The 19014-nt window shown below is 43.5% G+C and overlaps 1 protein-coding gene across 1 annotated transcript in view; it reads right to left on the minus strand.

Moving 5' to 3' along the window:
- Window positions 1-10464: 10464 nt before the first annotated feature.
- The window catches only part of LOC311110737 (ectonucleoside triphosphate diphosphohydrolase 1-like), a 93493-nt gene continuing 84943 nt past the window's right edge, over window positions 10465-19014 (minus strand). Inside the window, exon 10 of the mRNA XM_084153297.1 lies at window positions 10465-10805. Coding sequence (XP_084009423.1) covers window positions 10596-10805 — 210 coding nt within the window. The 3' untranslated portion in view covers window positions 10465-10595. The remainder of the gene's footprint in view (window positions 10806-19014) is intronic.

The raw sequence follows: 19014 nt of genomic DNA on the forward strand, positions 1-19014 counted from the left end.
GGGCCGTATGTATCCCTGTCTCAGAGACTCGGCAATGTATGTCTCCATTGCCCTCTTCTCCTCCTGTGACAACGGATACACATGGCTCCGCGGGAGCGCAGCTCCTGCCTGGAGGTCTATCGCACAATCCCCCTGTCTATGAGGCGGCAACCGTGCCGCTCTTGTCTTGCTAAACACGAGTGCCAAATCCTCATACTCGGGGGGAATGTGCAATGCGGGCATCTGGTTCTGACTCTCCACCGAGGTCGCCCCTACGGAAACACCCAGACATAGCCCCTCACACTGAGCAGACCACCCTTTAAGAGCCTTCTCTCGCCACGAAATAGTAGGATCATGGGTAATCAACCAGGGAAGCCCCAGTACCACCGGATACGCAGGAGAGTCGATCAGATAGAGCTGAATCGTCTCCTCATGACCCCCCTGCGTCTCCATCCTAAGTGGCGCTGTGACCTCCCTAATCAACCCGGATCCTAACGGACGACTATCTAGGGCATGTACAGGGAAAGGATTATTAACCGGAAGGAGGGGAATCCCTAACTCTACACAGAATTTGCGATCTACAAAATTCCCAGCTGCGCCTGAATCTACTAGCGCCTTATGCTGGGAACGAGGTGCAACCTGTGGAAAACAAACAGGTATGGTTATGTGTACGACAGAAAGCTCTGGGTAAGTGGGGCGCCTACTCACCTGGGAGGACTCCCCAATGTGTGACCTGCCTTCTCCTCCACCAGGGGACCCTCCCCAGCACCTAGCCGTGGTGTGCCCTCCACGGCCACAGTTGGTGCAGGGGACGGCCCCCCTCGGGCTCCTTCTTCTCCTTCCTCTAGCGCCAGCACCTCCGAGCTCCATCGGGCTCGGCTCGGAGGTGCTGGAGGGTGGAATGGGCGTCCGCGGGTAGCGAGCAGGGTGTCCAGCCGAATGGCCATGTCAACCAACTGGTCAAATGAAAGCGTAGTATCCCTGCACGCCAACTCTCTGCGGACGTCCTCCCGGAGGCTGCAGCGGAAGTGGTCTATGAGTGCCCGCTCATTCCACCCTGCATCTGCCGCTAGAGTCCGGAACTCCAGTGCAAACTCCTGAGCGCTCCTCATCCCCTGCCGGAGGTAGAATAGACGCTCCCCCGCCGCCTTCCCCTCTGGTGGATGGTCGAACACTGCACGGAAGCGGCGGGAGAACTCCGCATAGGTGATAGTAGCGGCGTCTATTCTCCTCCATTCGGCGTTGGCCCACTCCAACGCCTTGCCGGTGAGACAGGAGATGAGGGCGGAAACGCTCTCGTGTCCCGAGGGCGCCGGGTGTACGGTGGCGAGGTAGAGTTCAACTTGTAACAGGAACCCCTGACACCCGGCAGCGGTGCCGTCGTACGCCCTCGGGAGCGAGAGCCGAATCCCACTGGGTTCCGGTAGTTGGACGGGCGGGCTGACCGATGGTGATGGTGCGGTAGGTGGGGGTGTGGGTACTCCGCTGGTCTCCCATCGATGGAGGGTGTTCATCACTCGGTCCAGGGCGTGCCCGATTTGGTTGATTCTGTCCTCCTGACCACGAAGGCGCTCCTCCATGATCTCGGTGGGTGCGGGTGCTCCTGCTGATTCCATATAGATGGTGTGTAATTCTGTCAGGGTTGAGTGTAGAGGGAACGTGGAATCACACGCAGGACACAGAGATTCAAAAAACAGATGTCTTTAGTGAAGTCCGACAGTACAAGCCAACACGGCAACAGGCCACAGGCGAAACATACGCACACTGGAATGTCCAAAGTAAATGCGCACAACGTGCAGGACTCACTTAAACAAAACGAAATACAGAGAGCACAGAACAGCGGACCAACAACAACACGTGACATCGAACAATTACACACAACACCTGACCAAACACAAGAGAACTAAATAGGGTGCCTAATGAACACTTAACAATGAACAGGTGTAACAAACAGACAAAACCAATCTAACATGAAACATCGAACGGTGGCAGCTAGTACTCCGGAGACGACGACCGCCGAAGCCTGCCCGAACAAGGAGAAGGAGCCGCCTCGGCCGAAACCGTGACACCGTGGCATTCAAACAAGGCTGCAATGAAAACTAATGAGACTGTAGCGACTGTCTTGGCATCAGAATGAAAACTAATGGGACTGTAGCGACTGTCTTGGCATCAGAATGAAAACTAATGGGACTGTAGCGACTGTCTTGGCATCAGAATGAAAACTAATGGGACTGTAGCGACTGTCTTGGCATCAGAATGAAAACTAATGGGACTGTAGCGACTGTCTTGGCATCAGAATGAAAACTAATGGGACTGTAGCGACTGTCTTGGCATCAGAATGAAAACTAATGGGACTGTAGCGACTGTCTTGGCATCAGAATGGAAACTAATGGGACTGTAGCGACTGTCTTGGCATCAGAATGAAAACTAATGGGACTGTAGCGACTGTCTTGGCATCAGAATGAAAACTAATGGGACTGTAGCGACTGTCTTGGCATCAGAATGAAAACTAATGGGACTGTAGCGACTGTCTTGGCATCAGAATGGAAACTAATGGGACTGTAGCGACTGTCTTGGCATCAGAATGAAAACTAATGGGACTGTAGCGACTGTCTTGGCATCAGAATGGAAACTAATGGGACTGTAGCGACTGTCTTGGCATCAGAATGAAAACTAATGGGACTGTAGCGACTGTCTTGGCATCAAAATCCGGGGTGTGAACTACGTTTCATTCAAGTGTTGATTGACATGGTAATGGGCCAATAGTATCAGAGAAAAGTTGAAAAAAACGGACCCCTCTGACGCTGTACGTTAAATTGTGTTGTGACACGACGTAACGTACGGCACGCATTATTCAACTCATTCTGGCCGTACAGCCTCTTTCATCCAGGTGTAGCGCATTATTCAACTCATTCTGGCCGTACAGCCTCTTTCATCCAGGTGTAGCGCATTATTCAACTCATTCTGGCCGTACAGCCTCTTCCATCCAGGTGTAGCGCTTCTCTCGCCGATAAAAAACAAGAAATGATCAATGGTGATTGGAAAGTTAATTACTCGTGAGTTCATCAATAGTTAATTCAATCAATTGTTAATTTTTTGCGTAATCACTGCGAGCCATCATGACTCTCAAAAACCGTGACAGCCGCAGTTTAATTGTGAATATAAATTTAGCGCCACCTTAAAAACCCTATTCAAATTTGACACAAACCTTTAAATAGGTATGTTCTTTGGCTTGCAAGCCCCCCCTTTTTCCTCCAAACATAACGGTGGTCATTATGGCCAAACAGTTCTATTTTTGTTTCATCAGACCAGAGGACATTTCTCCAAAAAGTGCGATCTTTGTCCCCATGTGCAGCTGCAAACCGTAGTCTGGCTATTTTTATGGCGGTTTTGGAGCAGTGGCTTCTTCCTTGCTGAGCGGCCTTTCAGGTGATATAGGACTCATTTCACTGTGGATATAAATACTTTTGTACCTGTTTCATCCAGCATCTTCACAAGGTCCTTTGCGCTTGTTCTGGGATTGATCCTTAGAAGACAGAACACGTTGTGGAAATTGCTCCCAAGGATGAACCAGACTTGTAGAGGTCTACACATTTTTTTTCTGAGGTCTTGGCTGATTTATTTTGATTTTCTCATGATGTCAAGCAAAGAGGCACTGAGTTTGAAGGTAGGCCTTGAAATTCATCCACAGGTACACCTCCAATTGACTCAAATGATGTCAATTAGCCTATCAGAAGCTTCTAAAGCCATGACGTCATTTTCTGGAATTTTCCAAGCTGTTTAAAGGCACAGTCAATTTACTTCTGACCCACTGGAATTGTGATACAGTGAATTATAAGTGAAATAATCTGTCTGTAAACAATTGTTGGAAAAATGACTTGTGTCATGCACAAAGTAGATGTCCTAACCGACTTGCCAAAACGATAGTTTGTTAACAAGAAATTTGTGGAGTGTTTGAAAAACACGTTTTAATGACTCCAACGTAAGTGTTTGTAAACTTCCGACTTCAACTGTACTCATTCAAGGGTTTTTCTTTATTTTTACAAAAAAAATTTTACATTGTAGATTAATACTGAAGACATCAAAACTATGAAATAACACATATGGAATCATGTAGTAACCAAAAAAGTGTTAAACAAATCTAAATATATTTTATATTTGAGATTCTTCAAAGTAGCCACCCTTTGCCTTGATGACAGCTTTGCACACATTCTCTCAACCAGCTTCATGAGGTAGTCACCTGGAAGGCATTTCAATTAACAGGTGTGCCTTGTTAAGAGTTAATTTGTGGAATTTCTTTCCTTCTTAATGCGTTTGAGCCAATCAGTTGGGTTGTGACAAGGTAGGGGGAGTATACAGAAGATAGCCCTATTTGGTAAAAGACCAAGTCAATATTATGGCAAGAACAGCTCAAATAAGCAAAGAGAAACGGCAGTCCATCATTACTTTAACACATGAAGGTCAATCAGTACGGAAAATTTGAAGAACTTTCTTCAAGTGCAGTCGCAAAAAACATAAAGCACTATGATGAAACTGTCTCTCATGAGGACCGCCACAGGAATGGAAGACCCAGAGTTACCTCTGCTGCAGAGGATAAGTTCATTAGAGTTACCAGTCTCAGAAATTGCAGCCCAAATAAATGCTTCACAGAGTTCAAGTAAAAGACACATCTCAACATCAACTGTTCAGAGGAGACTGTGTGAATCAGGCCTTCATGGTTGAATTGCTGCAAAGAAACCACTACTAAATGACACCAATAAGAAGAAGAGACTTGCTTGGGCCAAGAGGTGTTATGGTGTGGGGGTGCTTTGCTGGTGACACTGTCTGTGATTTATTTAGAATTCAAGGCACGCTTAACCAGCATGGCTACAACAGCATTCTGCAGCGATACACCATCCCATCTGGTTTGGGCTTAGCTATCATTTGTTTTTCAACAGGACAATGACCCAACACACCTCCAGGCTGTGTAAGGGCTATTTTACCAAGAAGGAGAGTGATGGAGTGCTGCATCAACCAAATTGAGATGGTTTGGGATGAGTCGGACCGCAGAGTGAAGGAAAAGCAGCCAACAAGTGCTCAGCATATGTGGGAACTCCTTCAAGACTGTTGGAAAAGCATTCCAGGTGAAGCTGGTTGAGAGATGCCAAGAGTGTGCAAAGCTGTCATCAAGGCAAAGGGTGGCTATTTGAAGAATCTCAAATATAAAATATATTTTGGACACTTTTTGGATACTACATGATTCCATGTGTGTTATTTCATAGTGTTGATGTCTTCACTATTATTCTACAATGTAGAAAATAGTAAAAATAAAGAAAACCCTTGAATGAGTAGGTGTTCTAAAACTTTTGACCGGTAGTGTATATTTCAAACCGAATACTTTTTTACTGGGTGACTTTCACTTTTACTTGAGTCATTTTCTATTAAGGTATATTTACTTTTACTCAAGTACGACAATTGGGTACTTTTTCCACCACTGTGTCTAGGAAAACCAAAGTTCCGAAGGCTGGGCCTAATATAGTGTATAGGAGGTCATACAATAAGTTTTGTAGTGATTTCTATGTTGTTGATGTAAATAATATGTTTTTGTCCGTGGTGTGTAATGAGGAGCAAACAGATGTTGCACTTGACACATTTATGAAATTGCTTATCCCAGTTTCTAATAACCAAGCACACATTAAGAAAATGATTGTAGAAACTGTTAATTCCCCGTGGATTGATGATTAATTTAAAAATGGTATGGTTGAGAGGGATGAGGCAAAAGGAATGGCAAATAAGTCTGGCTGCACAACCGATTGGCAAACGTACCGCAAATTGAGAAATCATGTGACTAAACTGAATAAAAAGAAGAAGAAACTATACTATGAAACAAAGATAAATGACATAAAGAATGATAGTAAAAAGCTTTGGAGCACCTTCAATGAAATTCTGGAAAAAAGGCAAACTCAGCTCCATCATTCATTGAATCAGATGGCTCATTCATCACAAAACCGACTGATATTGCCAACTACTTTAATTGTTTTTTCATTGGCAATATTAGAAAACTTAGACATGACATGCCAGGAACAAACACTGACCCTACACATCCAAGTATATCTGACCAAATTCTGAAAGACAAGAATTGTAATTTTGAATTCCGTAAAGTTAGTGTGGAAGAGGTGAAAAAAGTATTGTTGTCTATCAACAATGACAAGCCACCGGGGTCTGACAACTTGGATGGAGAATTACTATTTGTTTATTACTATTTTATATTATTTTACTATTTTACCAACCCATATCTTCAATTTAAGCCTACAGTGTGTGCCCTCAGGCCTGGAGGGAAGCAAAAGTAATTTCGCTACCTAAGAATAGTAAAGCCCCCTTTACTCGCTCAAATAGCCGACCAATCAGCCTGTTACCAACACAAATTGACAACAGACTTTCAGCACGCTTATAGGGAAGGACATTCAACAATCACAGCACTTACACAAATGACTGATGATTGGCTGAGAGAAATTGATGCAAAAAAGATTTTGGGGGCTGTTTGGTTAGACTTCAGTGCGGCTTTTGACATTATCGATCATAGTCTGCTGCTGGAAAAACTCATGCGTTATGGCTTTACACCCCCTGCTATATTGTGGATAAAGAATTACCTGTCTAACAGAACACAGACGGTGTTCTTTAATGGAAGCCTCTCAAACATAATCCAGGTAGAATCAGGAATTCCCCAGGGCAGCTGTCTAGGCCCCTTACCTTTTTCAATCTTTACTGACAACATGCTTTGAGTAAAGCCAGTGTGTCTATGTATACGGATGACTCAACACTATACACGTCAGCTACTACAGCAACTGAAATGACTGCAACACTTAACAAAGAGCTGCAGTTAGTTTCAGAATGGGTGGCAAGGAATAAGTTAGTCCTAAATACTTCAAAAGCAATGTATTTGGGACAAATTATTCACTAAACCATAAACCTCAACTAAATATTGTAATAAATCATGTGGAATTGTTTTATTTATTTTATTTATTTCACCTTTATTTAACCAGGTAAGCCAGTTGAGAACAAGTTCTCATTTACAACTGCGACCTGACCAAGATAAAGCAAAGCAGTGCGAGAAAAACAACAACACAGAGTTACATATGGGGTAAAAAAACATAAAGTCAAAAAATACAACAGAAAATATATATACCGTGTGTGCAAATGTAGCAAGTTATGGAGGTAAGGCAATAAATAGGCTATAGTGCAAAATAATTACAATTAGTGTTAACACTGGAATGCTAGATGTGCAAGAGATTATGTGCAAATAGAGATACTGGGGTGCAAAAGAGCAAAATAAATAACAATATAGGGATGAGGTAGTTGGGTGGGCTAATTTCAGATGGGCTGTGTACAGGTGCAGTGATCGGTAAGGTGCTCTGACAACTGATGCTTAAAGTTAGTGAGGGAGATAAGAGTCTCCAGCTTCAGAGATTTTTGCAATTCGTTCCAGTCATTGGCAGCAGAGAACCTTGAAGGAATGGCGGCCAAAGGAGGTGTTGGCTTTGGGAATGACCAGTGAGATATACCTGCTGGAGCGCAGACTACGGGTGGGTGCTGCTATGGTGACCAATGAGCTAAGATAAGGCGGGGATTTGCCTAGCAGTGATTTATAGATGGCCTGGAGCCAGTGGGTTTGTAGTGAGGACCAGCCAACAAGAGCGTACAGGTCACAGTGGTGGGTAGTGTATGGGGCTTTGGAGACAAAACGGATGGCACTGTGATAGACTACATCCAATTTGCTGAGTAGAGTGTTGGAGGCTATTTTGTAAATGACATCGCCGAAGTCAAGGATCGGTAGGATAGTCAGTTTTACGAGGGCATGTTTGGCAGCATGAGTGAAGGAGGCTTTGTTGCGAAATAGGAAGCCGATTCTAGATTTAACTTTGGATTGGAGATTCTTAATGTGAGTCTGGAAGGAGAGTTTACAGTCTAACCAGACACCTAGGTATTTGTAGTTGTCCACATACTCTAGGTCAGACCCGTCGAGAGTGGTGATTCTAGTCGGGTGGGCGGGTGCCAGCAGCGTTCGATTGAAGAGCATGCATTTAGTTTTACTAGTGTTTAAGAGCAGTTGGAGGCTACTGAAGGAGTGTTGTATGGCATTGAAGCTCGTTTGGAGGTTTGTTAACACAGTGTCCAATGAAGGGCCAGATGTATACAAAATGGTGTCGTCTGCGTAGAGGTGGATCTGAGAGTCACCAGCAGCAAGAGCGACATCATTGATGTACACAGAGAAAAGAGTCAGTCCGAGAATTAAACCCTGTGGCACCCCAATAGAGACTGCCATAGGTCCAGACAACAGGCCCTCCGATTTGACACATTGAACTCTATCTGAGAAGTAGTTGGTGAACCAGGCGAGGCAGTCATTTGAGAAACCAAGGCTATTTAGTCTGCCAATAAGAATGCGGTGGTTGACAGTCGAAAGCCTTGGCCAGGTCGATGAAAACGGCTGCACAGTACTGTCTATTATCGATCGCGGTTATAATATCGTTTAGGACCTTGAGCGTGGCTGAAGTGCACCCATGACCAGCTCGGAAACCGGATTGCATAGCGGAGAAGGTACGGTGGGATTCGAAATGGTCGGTGATCTGTTTGTTAACTTGGCTTTCAAATACTTTCGAAAGGCAGGGCAGGATGGATATAGGTCTGTAACAGTTTGGATCTAGAGTGTCACCCCCTTTGAAGAGGGGGATGACCGCGGCAGCTTTCCAATCTCTGGGGATCTCAGACGTTACGAAAGAGAGGTTGAACAGGCTAGTAATAGGGGTTGCGACAATTTCGGCGGCTAGTTTTAGAAAGAAAGGGTCCAGATTGTCTAGCCCAGCTGATTTGTAGGGGTCCAGATTTTGCAGCTCTTTCAGAACATCAGCTGTCTGAATTTGTGTGAAGGAGAAGCGGGGGGGGGCATGGGCAAGTTGCAGCGGAGGGTGCAGAGTTGGTGGCCGGGGTAGTGGTAGCCAGGTGGAAAGCATGGCCAGCCGTAGCAAAATGCTTGTTGAAATTCTCGATTATTGTAGATTTATCGGGGGTGATAGTGTTTCCTAGCCTCAGTGCAGTGGGCAGCTGGGAGGAAGTGCTCTTATTCTCCATGGACTTTACAGTGTCCCAAAACTTTTTGGAGTTAGTGCTACAGGATGCAAATTTCTGTTTGAAAAAGATTTGTCACACCTGGACTACTGTTCAGTTGTGTGGTCAGGTGCCGCAAAGAGGGACTTAGGAAGATTGCAATTGGCTCAGAACAGGGCAGCACGGCTGGCCCTTGGATGTACACAGAGAGCAAACATTAATAATATGCATGTCAATCTCTCCTGGCTCAAAGTGGAGGAGAGATTGACTTCATCACTACTTGTATCACTACTTGTATTGACATGTTGAAAGCGCCGAGCTGTCTGTTTAAACGACTAGCACACAGCTCAGACAACCATGCACACCCCACAAGACATGCCACCAGAGGTCTCTTCACAGTCCCCAAGTCCAGAACAGACTATGGGAGGCACATAGTACTACATAGAGCCATGACTACATTGAACTCTATTCCACATCAGGTAACTGATGCAAGCAGTAGAATCAGATTTTAGAAAATTGATAAAAATACACCTTATGGAACAGCGGGGACAGTGAAGCAACACAAACATAGGCACAGTTACATGCACACACATGATAACATACCCACATACCCACTATACCATACACATGGATTTTGTGTTGTAGATATGTGGTAGTGGAGTAGAGGGCACACACTTAGTGTGTTGTGAAATCTGTTATGAATGTATTGTAATGTTTTTAGAAAGAGTAGCTGCTACCTTGGCAGCAGCTAATGGGGATCCATAATAAATACAAATGCAAATAAACCTGTTATAAACCTGTTCACATAGTCAATGCAAATCCGTTATAAACCTGTTCATATAGGCTTACGAAATACGAACATGTTGTAAACCTATTATAAACCTGTTAAAAATCTGTTCATATAGTCAATACAAACATGTTATAAACCAGTTCATATAGTCAATACATACCTGATATAAAACTATTCATATAGTCAACACATACCTGTTAAAAACCTATAATAAATCTGTTCATATAGTCAATATATGCCTGTTATAAATCTGTTCATATAGTCAATATATACCTGTTATAAATCTGTTCATATAGTCAATACATACCTGATATAAACCTGTTCATATATTCAATACAAATGTTATAAATTATTATAAACCTGTTCATATATTCAATACAAATGTTATAAACCTGTTCATATAGTCAATACAAACCTGTTATCAACCTGTTAAGAACCTGTTCATACAGTCAATACAATCCTGCTATAAACCTGTTATAAACCTGTTCATATAGGCAATACGTCATTTTTACATCATTTGAATATGTCATGTGAATATGTCAGGTGAGTATGTAATGTGAATATGTAATCTGAACATTCTTTCAAAGAGTCAATAAATGACAGTCAGTCAGTCGGTCCGTTTTTATACGTCTGAACTTTACTGGAGAATAAGAAGCATAACATTATGAGATACATTTTAGAAACATCATGTTCACACACACACACACACACACACACACAGGTGTCCATATTGTGTCCAGTGCGTCTATATAATCTGTGTCTGGGAGTTGCAGCGCGGCCACCGGGATCGGAGACTGAGGAAGAGGAGGAAGAAGAAGAGGAGGAGAGAGATGAAGAAGAGGAGGGTGATGTAGCCGGCGTGAGGAAGAGGTGGAGTTTCTGGAGCCTCGGCTGGAATCATATTGGTCAGATTCAGCATGTAGCCCAACGTCCAACCTGCATCACTACCTGAAATCTACACACACACACACACAAACACACAAAACATCACAGTCAGTGTTGAAGATATATTTCAGAAAGTCAAGAGAACAGGATATAGAATCTAAATGATCCCCAGTAGAGAACATTGTTCAGGTCAGGATATAGAATCTAAATGATCCTCAGTAGAGAACATTGTTCAGGTCAGGATATAGAATCTAAATGATCCTCAGTAGAGAACATTGTTCAGGTCAGGATATAGAATCTAAATGATCCTCAGTAGAGAACATTGTTCAGGTCAGGATATAGAATCTAAATGATCCTCAGTAGAGAACATTGTTCAGGTCAGGATATATAATCTAAATGATCCTCAGTAGAGAACATTGTTCAGGTCAGGATATATAATCTAAATGATCCTCAGTAGAGAACATTGTTCAGGTCAGGATATAGAATCTAAATGATCCTCAGTAGAGAACATTGTTCAGGTCAGGATATAGAATCTAAATGATCCTCAGTAGAGAACATTGTTCAGGTCAGGATATAGAATCTAAATGATCCTCAGTAGAGAACATTGTTCAGGTCAGGATATAGAATCTAAATGATCCTCAGTAGAGAACATTGTTCAGGTCAGGATATAGAATCTAAATGATCCTCAGTAGAGAACATTGTTCAGGTCAGGATATAGAATCTAAATGATCCTCAGTAGAGAACATTGTTCAGGTCAGGATATAGAATCTAAATGATCCTCAGTAGAGAACATTGTTCAGGTCAAATCAAAATCAAATCAAATCAAATGTATTGGTCACATACACATGGTTAGCAGATGTTATTGCTAGTGTAGTGAAATGCTTGTGCTTCTAGTTCCGACAGTGCAGTAATATCTAGCCAGTAATATCTAACAGTTCCACTACAAATATCTAATACACACAAATCTAAGTAAAGGAATGGAATAAGAATATATACAGTGATGGAAAGAAGTATTTGATCCCCTGCTGATTTTGTACGTTTGCCCACTGACAGAGACATGATCAGTCTATAATTTTAATGGTAGGTTTATTTGAACAGTGAGAGACAGAATAACAACAAATAAAGTGGCATTATTAAAGTGACCTGTGTTCCATTTATTAAAGTGGCCAGTGATTTTCAAGTCTGTATGTAGGCAGCTGCCTCTAATATGCTAGTGATGGCTATTTAACAGTCTGATGGCCTTGAGATAGAAGCTGTTTTTCAGTCTCTCGGTCCCAGCTTTGATGCACCTGTACTGACCTCGCCTTCTGGATGATAGTGGGGTGAACAGGCAGTGACTCGGGTGGTAGTTGTCCTTGATCTAGTACATCACTGGGGCAAAGCTCCCTGCCATCCAGGACCTCTATACCAGGCGGTGTCAGAGGAAGGCCCTCAAAATTGTCAAAGACTCCAGCCACCCTAGTCATAGACTGTTCTCTCTGCTACCGCACGGCAAGCGGTACCGGAGTGCCAAGTCTAGGTCCAAAAGACTTCTCAACAGCTTCTACCCCCAAGCCATAAGACTCCTGAACAGCTAATCATGGCTACCCAGACTATTTGCACTGCCCCCCCACCCCCTCCTTTTTACGCTGCTGCTACTCTGTTAAGTATTTATGCATAGTCACTTTAACTCTACCCACATGTACATATTACCTCAACTACCTCAACTAGCCGGTGCCCCCGCACATTGACTATGCAACGGTACGGTACCCCCCTGTATATATAGCCTCCCTACTGTCACTTTATTTTACTGTATATATAGCCTCCCTACTGTCACTTTATTTTACTTCTGCTCTTTTTTTCTCAACACTTTTTTGTTGTTGTTTTATTCTTACTTTTTTGTTTAAAATAAATGCACTGTTGGTTAAGGGCTGTAAGTAAGCATTTCACTGTAATGTCTGCACCTGTTGTATTCGGCGCATGTGACCAATAAAATTTGATTTGATTTGATTTGATTTGATTTGATTTGATTTGATTATCTTTTTGGCCTTCCTGTGACATCGGGTGCTGTAGGTGTCCTGGAGGGCAGGTAGTTTGCCCCCGGTGATGCGTTGTGCAGACCGCACCACCGTCTGGAGAGCCCTGCGGTTGCGGGCGGTGCAGTTGCTGTACCAGGCGGTGATACAGCCCAACAGGATGCTCTCAATTGTGACTCTGTAAAAGTTTGTGAGGGTCTTAGGTGCTAAGCCAAATTTCTTCAGCCTCCTGAGGTTGAAGAGGCTCTGTTGCGCCTTCTTCACCACACTGTCTGTGTGGGTGGACCATTTCAGTTTGTCAGTGATATGTACGCCGAGGAACTTAAAACTTTCCACCTTCGCCACTGCTGTCCCGTCGATGTGGATGGGGGGGTACTCCCTCTGCTGTTTCCTGAAGTCCACGATCATCTCCTTTGTTTTTTTTATGTTGAGTGAGAGGTTATTCTCCTGACACCACACTCTGAGAGCCCTCACCTCCTCCCTGTAGGCTGACTCATTGTTGTTGGTAATCAAGCCTACTACTGTTGTGTCGTCTGCAAACTTGTTGGAGGTGTGCATGGCTATGCAGTCATGGGTGAACAGGGAGTACAGGAGGGGGCTGAGCACACACCCTTGTGGGGCCCCAGCGTTGAGGATCAGTGAAGTGGAGATGAGCTTGGAGGGTACTATGGTGTTGAATGCTGAGCTATAGTCAATGAACAGCATTCTTACATAGGTATTCCTCTTGTCCAGATGGGATAGGGCAGTGTGCAGTGTGATGGCGATTGCATCGTCTGTGTACCTATTGGGGCGGTGAGCAAATTGAAGTGAGTCTAGGGTGACAGGTAAGGTAGAGGTGATATGATCCTTGACTAGTCTCTCAAAGCACTTCATGATGATATAAGTGAGTGCTACGGGGCGATAGTCATTTAGTTCAGTTACCTTCGCTTTCTTGGGTACAGGAACAATGGTGGCCATCTTGAAGCATGTGGGGACAGCAGACTGGGATAGGGAGAGATTGAATATGTCCGTAAACTCACCAGCCAGCTGGTCTGCGCATGCTCTGAGGACGCGGCTAGGAATGCCGTCTGGGTCGGCAGCCTTGCGAGGGTTAACACGCTTAAATGTCTAACTCACGTCGGCCATGGAGAAGGAGAGGCCACAGTCCTTGGCAGCTGGCCGCGTCGGTGGCACTGTGTTATCCTCAAAGCGGGCGAAGAACTTGTTTAGATTGTTTGGCAGCAAGACGTCGGTGTCGGCGACGTGGCTGGTTTTCCTTTTGTAGTCCGTGATTGTCTGTAGAACCTGTCACATACGTCTGGTGTCTGAGCCGTTGAATTGCGACTCCACTTTGTCTCTATACTGATGTTTTGCCAGTTTAATTGCCTTGCGGAGTGAGTAGCTACACTGTTTGTATTCTTCCATATTCCCAGTCACCTTGCCATGGTTAAATGCGGTGGTTCGTGCTTTCAGTTTTTCGCGAATGCTGCCATCTATCTACGGTTTCTGGTTAGGGTAGGTTTTAATAGTCAGAGTGGGTACACCATCTCCTATACACTTCCTTATAAACCCACTCACTGAATCAGTGTATGCGTCTATATTATTCTCAGAGGCTACCCGGAACATATCCCAGTCTACGTGATAAGGGGAGTGATATACAGTTGAAGTCGGAAGTTTACATACACTTAGGTTGGAGTCATTAAAACTAGTTTTTCAACCACTCCACAAATGTCTTGTTAACAAACTATAGTTTTGGCAAGTCGGTTAGGACATCTACTTTGTGCATGACACAAGTCATTTTTCCAACAATGTTTTACAGACAGATGATTTCACTTATAATTCACTGTATCACAATTCCAGTGGGTCAGAAGTTTACATACACTAAGTTGACTGTGCCTTTAAACAGCTTGGAAAATTCCAGAAAATGATGTCATGGCTTTAGAAGCTTCTGATAGGCTAATTACATTTACATTTTAGTCATTTAGCAGACGCTCTTATCCAGAGCGACTTACAGTTAGTGAATACATTATTTTATTTTTTTATACTGGCCCCCCGTGGGAATCGAACCCACAACCCTGGCATTGCAAACGCCATGCTCTATCAACTGAGCTACATCCCTGCCGGCCATTCCCTCCCCTACCCTGGACGACGCTGGGCCAATTGTGCGCCGCCCATGAGTCTCCCGGTCGCGGCCGGCTGCGACAGAGCCTGGATTCGAACCAGGATCTCTAGTGGCCTTAGACCACTGCGCCACTCAGGAGACATCATTTGAGTCAATTGGAGGTGTACCTGTGGATGTATTTCAAGGCCTACCTTCAAACTCAGTGCCTCTTTGCTTGACATCATGTAAAAAATCAAAAGAAATCAGCTAAGACCTCAGAAAATAAAATAGTAGACCTCAACAAGTCTGGTTCATCCTTGGGAGCAATTTCCAAATGCCTGAAGGTACCACGTTCATCTGTACAAACAATTGTACGCAAGTATAAACACCATGGGACCACGCAGCCGTCATACCGCTCAGGAAGGAGACGCGTTCTGTCTCCTAGAGATGAACGTACTTTGGTGCAAAAAGTGAAAATCAATCCCAGAACAACAGCAGAGGACCTTGTGAAGATGCTGGAGGAAACAGGTACAAAAGTATCTATATCCACAGTAAAACGAGTCCTATATCGACATAACCTGAAAGGCTGCTCAGCAAGGAAGAAGCCACTGCTCCAAAACTGCCATAAAAAAGCCAGACTACGGTTTGCAACTGCACATGGGGACAAAGATCGTACTTTTTTGAGAAATGTCCTCTGGTCTGATGAAACAAAAATTGAACTGTTTGGCCATAATGACCATCGTTATGTTTGGAGGAAAAAGGGGAAGGCTTGCAAGCCGAAGAACACCATCCCAACCGTGAAGCACGGGGGTGGCAGCATCATGCTGTGGGGGTGCTTTGCTGCAGGAGGGACTGGTGCACTTCACAAAATAGATGGCATCATGAGGAAGGAACATTATGTGGATATATTGAAGCAACATCTCAAGACATCAGTCAGGATGTTAAAGCTTGGTCGCAAATGGGTCTTCCAAATGGACAATGACCCCAAGTATACTTCCAAAGTATTGGCAAAATGGCTTAAGGACAACAAAGTCAAGGTATTGGAGTGGCCATCACAAAGCCCTGTCCTCAATCCTATAGAAAATGGGTGGGCAGAACTGAAAAAGTGTGTGCGAGCAAGGAGGCCTACAAACCTGACTCAGTTACACCAGCTCTGTCAGGAGGAATGGGCCAAAATTCACCCAACTTATTTTGGGAAGCTTGTGGAAGGCTACCCAAAACATTTGACCCAAGTTAAACAATTTAAAGGCAATGCTACCAAATACTAATTGAGTGTATGTAAACTTCTGACCCACTGGGAATGTGATGAAAGAAATAAAAGCTGAAATAAATCATTCTCTCTACTATTATTCTGACATTTCACATTCTTAAAATAAAGTGGTGATCCTAACTGACCTAAGACAGGGAATTTGTACTAGGATTAAATGTCAGGAATTGTGAAAACTGAGTTTAAATGTATTTGGCTAAGGTGTATGTAAACTTCCGACTTAAACTGTAGATCTAAATGATCCTCAGTAGAGAACATTGTTCAGGTCAGAATATATAATCTAAATGATCCTCAGTAGAGAACATTGTTCAGGTCAGGATATATAATCTAAATGATCCTCAGTAGAGAACATTGTTCAGGTCAGGATATATAATCTAAATGATCCTCAGTAGAGAACATTGTTCAGGTCAGGATATAGAATCTAAATGATCCTCAGTAGAGAACATTGTTCAGGTCAGGATATAGAATCTAAATGATCCTCAGTAGAGAACATTGTTCAGGTCAGGATATAGAATCTAAATGATCCTCAGTAGAGAACATTGTTCAGGTCAGGATATAGAATCTAAATGATCCTCAGTAGAGAACATTGTTCAGGTCAGGATATAGAATCTAAATGATCCTCAGTAGAGAACATTGTTCAGGTCAGGATATAGAATCTAAATGATCCTCAGTAGAGAACATTGTTCAGGTCAGGATATAGAATCTAAATGATCCTCAGTAGAGAACATTGTTCAGGTCAGGATATATAATCTAAATGATCCCCAGTAGAGAACATTGTTCAGGTCAGGATATAGAATCTAAATGATCCTCAGTAGAGAACATTGTTCAGGTCAGGATATAGAATCTAAATGATCCTCAGTAGAGAACATTGTTCAGGTCAGGATATAGAATCTAAATGATCCTCAGTAGAGAACATTGTTCAGGTCAGGATATAGAATCTAAATGATCCTCAGTAGAGACATTGTTCAGGTCAGGATATAGAATCTAAATGATCCTCAGTAGAGAACATTGTTCAGGTCAGGATATAGAATCTAAATTATCCTTAGTAGAGAACATTGTTCAGGTCAGGATATAGAATCTAAATGATCCTCAGTAGAGAACATTGTTCAGATCAGGATATAGAATCTAAATGATTGGTATTTTTTGTATTTTATTAGGATCCCCATTAGCTGTTGTGAAAGCAGCAGCTACTCTTCCTGGGGTCCACACAGAACATGAAACATGACATAATACAGAACATTAACAGACAGCAACAGCTCAAGAAGAGAACTACATCAATTTAAAAAAGTCACACGTAGCCTACATATCAATACATACACACAAACTATCTAGGTCAAATATGGGAGAGGCGTTGTGCCGTGAGGTGTTGCTTTATCTGTTTTTTTAAACCAGGTTTTGCTGTTCATTTGAGCAATATGAGATGGGATGGAGTTTCATGCAATAATGGCTCTATATCATACTGTACACTTTCTTGAATTTGTTCTGGACCTGGGGACTGTGAAAAGACCCCTGGTTGCATGTCTGGTGGGGTAAGTGTGTGTGTCAGGACTGTGAAAAGACCCCTGGTGGCATGTCTGGTGGGGTAAGTGTGTGTGTCAGAGCTGTGTGTAAATTGACTATGCAAAAGATTTGGGATTTTCAACACATTAATGTTTCTTATAAAAACAAGAAGTGGTGTATCATATATCCTGATGCCTAGTCACCTTCCCCCCGTGTAACTCAGTTGGTAGAGCATGGCGCTTGCAATGCCAGGGTGGTGGGTTCGATTCCCACGGGGGCCAGTATGAAAAAAATAAAATAAAAATGTACGCACTCACTAACTGTTAGTCGCTCTGGATAAGAGCAGCTGCTAAATAACTAAAAAAAATATATATAAAACATACAAAATAAAAACATATCCATCACTCCATTTACGTCATTTAGCAGACGCTCTTATCCAGAGCGACTTACAAATTGGTGCATTCACCTTATAGCCAGTGGGATAACCACTTTACAATATGTTTTTTTTTTTGGGGGGGGGGGGGGGGGGGGGGGGGTAAGGGGGGGGGGGGGGGTAGAAGGATTACTTTATCCTATCCCAGGTATTCCTTAAAGAGGTGGGGTTTCAAGTGTCTCCGGAAGGTGGTGAGTGACTCCGCTGTCCTGGCGTCGTGAGGGAGCTTGTTCCACCATTGGGGTGCCAGAGCAGCGAACAGTTTTGACTGGGCTGAGCAGGAACTGTGCTTCCGCAGAGGTAGGGGGGCCAGCAGGCCAGAGGTGGATGAACGCAATGCCCTCGTTTGGGTGTAGGGACTGATCAGAGCCTGAAGGTGCGGAGGTGCCGTTCCCCTCACAGCTCCGTAGGCAAGCACCATGGTCTTGTAGCAGATGCAAGCTTCAACTGGAAGCCAGTGGAGTGTGCGGAGGAGCGGGGTGACGTGAGAGAACTTGGGAAGGTTGAACACCAGACGGGCTGTGGCATTCTGGATGAGTTGTAGGGGTTTAATGGCACATATCCCTATACATATCTACATCTATCACTCCAGAATCCCTGCACATCGTTAATATGGTATTGGAACTGACCATGTATACAGCTTGCATACTTTATAATGTTCTCCTTATTTCTTATTTTTATATTTCTACTGTGTTTTTGTTAGACTTTACTCTATTTTATAGTACTATACTGATATTGATTACTGCATTGTTGGGAAAAGAGCTTGCAAAAAAGGCATTTCACTGTACTTGTGAATAAAAACTTGAACATGAAGACTGATAGTATGACATGAATGCATATTTTACTACTAACAACATGCCAACTCTTAACAGTCATCAGCTATCAATACAGATAACTTGTTTCTACCAACTCTTAACAGTCATCAGCTATCAATATAGAGAACATGTTTCTACCAACTCTTAACAGTCATCAGCTATCAATACA

This window comes from Coregonus lavaretus (genome assembly GCF_964263955.1).
Source record: "Coregonus lavaretus genome assembly, chromosome: 36".
In the NCBI taxonomy this organism is placed as follows: Eukaryota; Metazoa; Chordata; class Actinopteri; order Salmoniformes; family Salmonidae; genus Coregonus; species Coregonus lavaretus.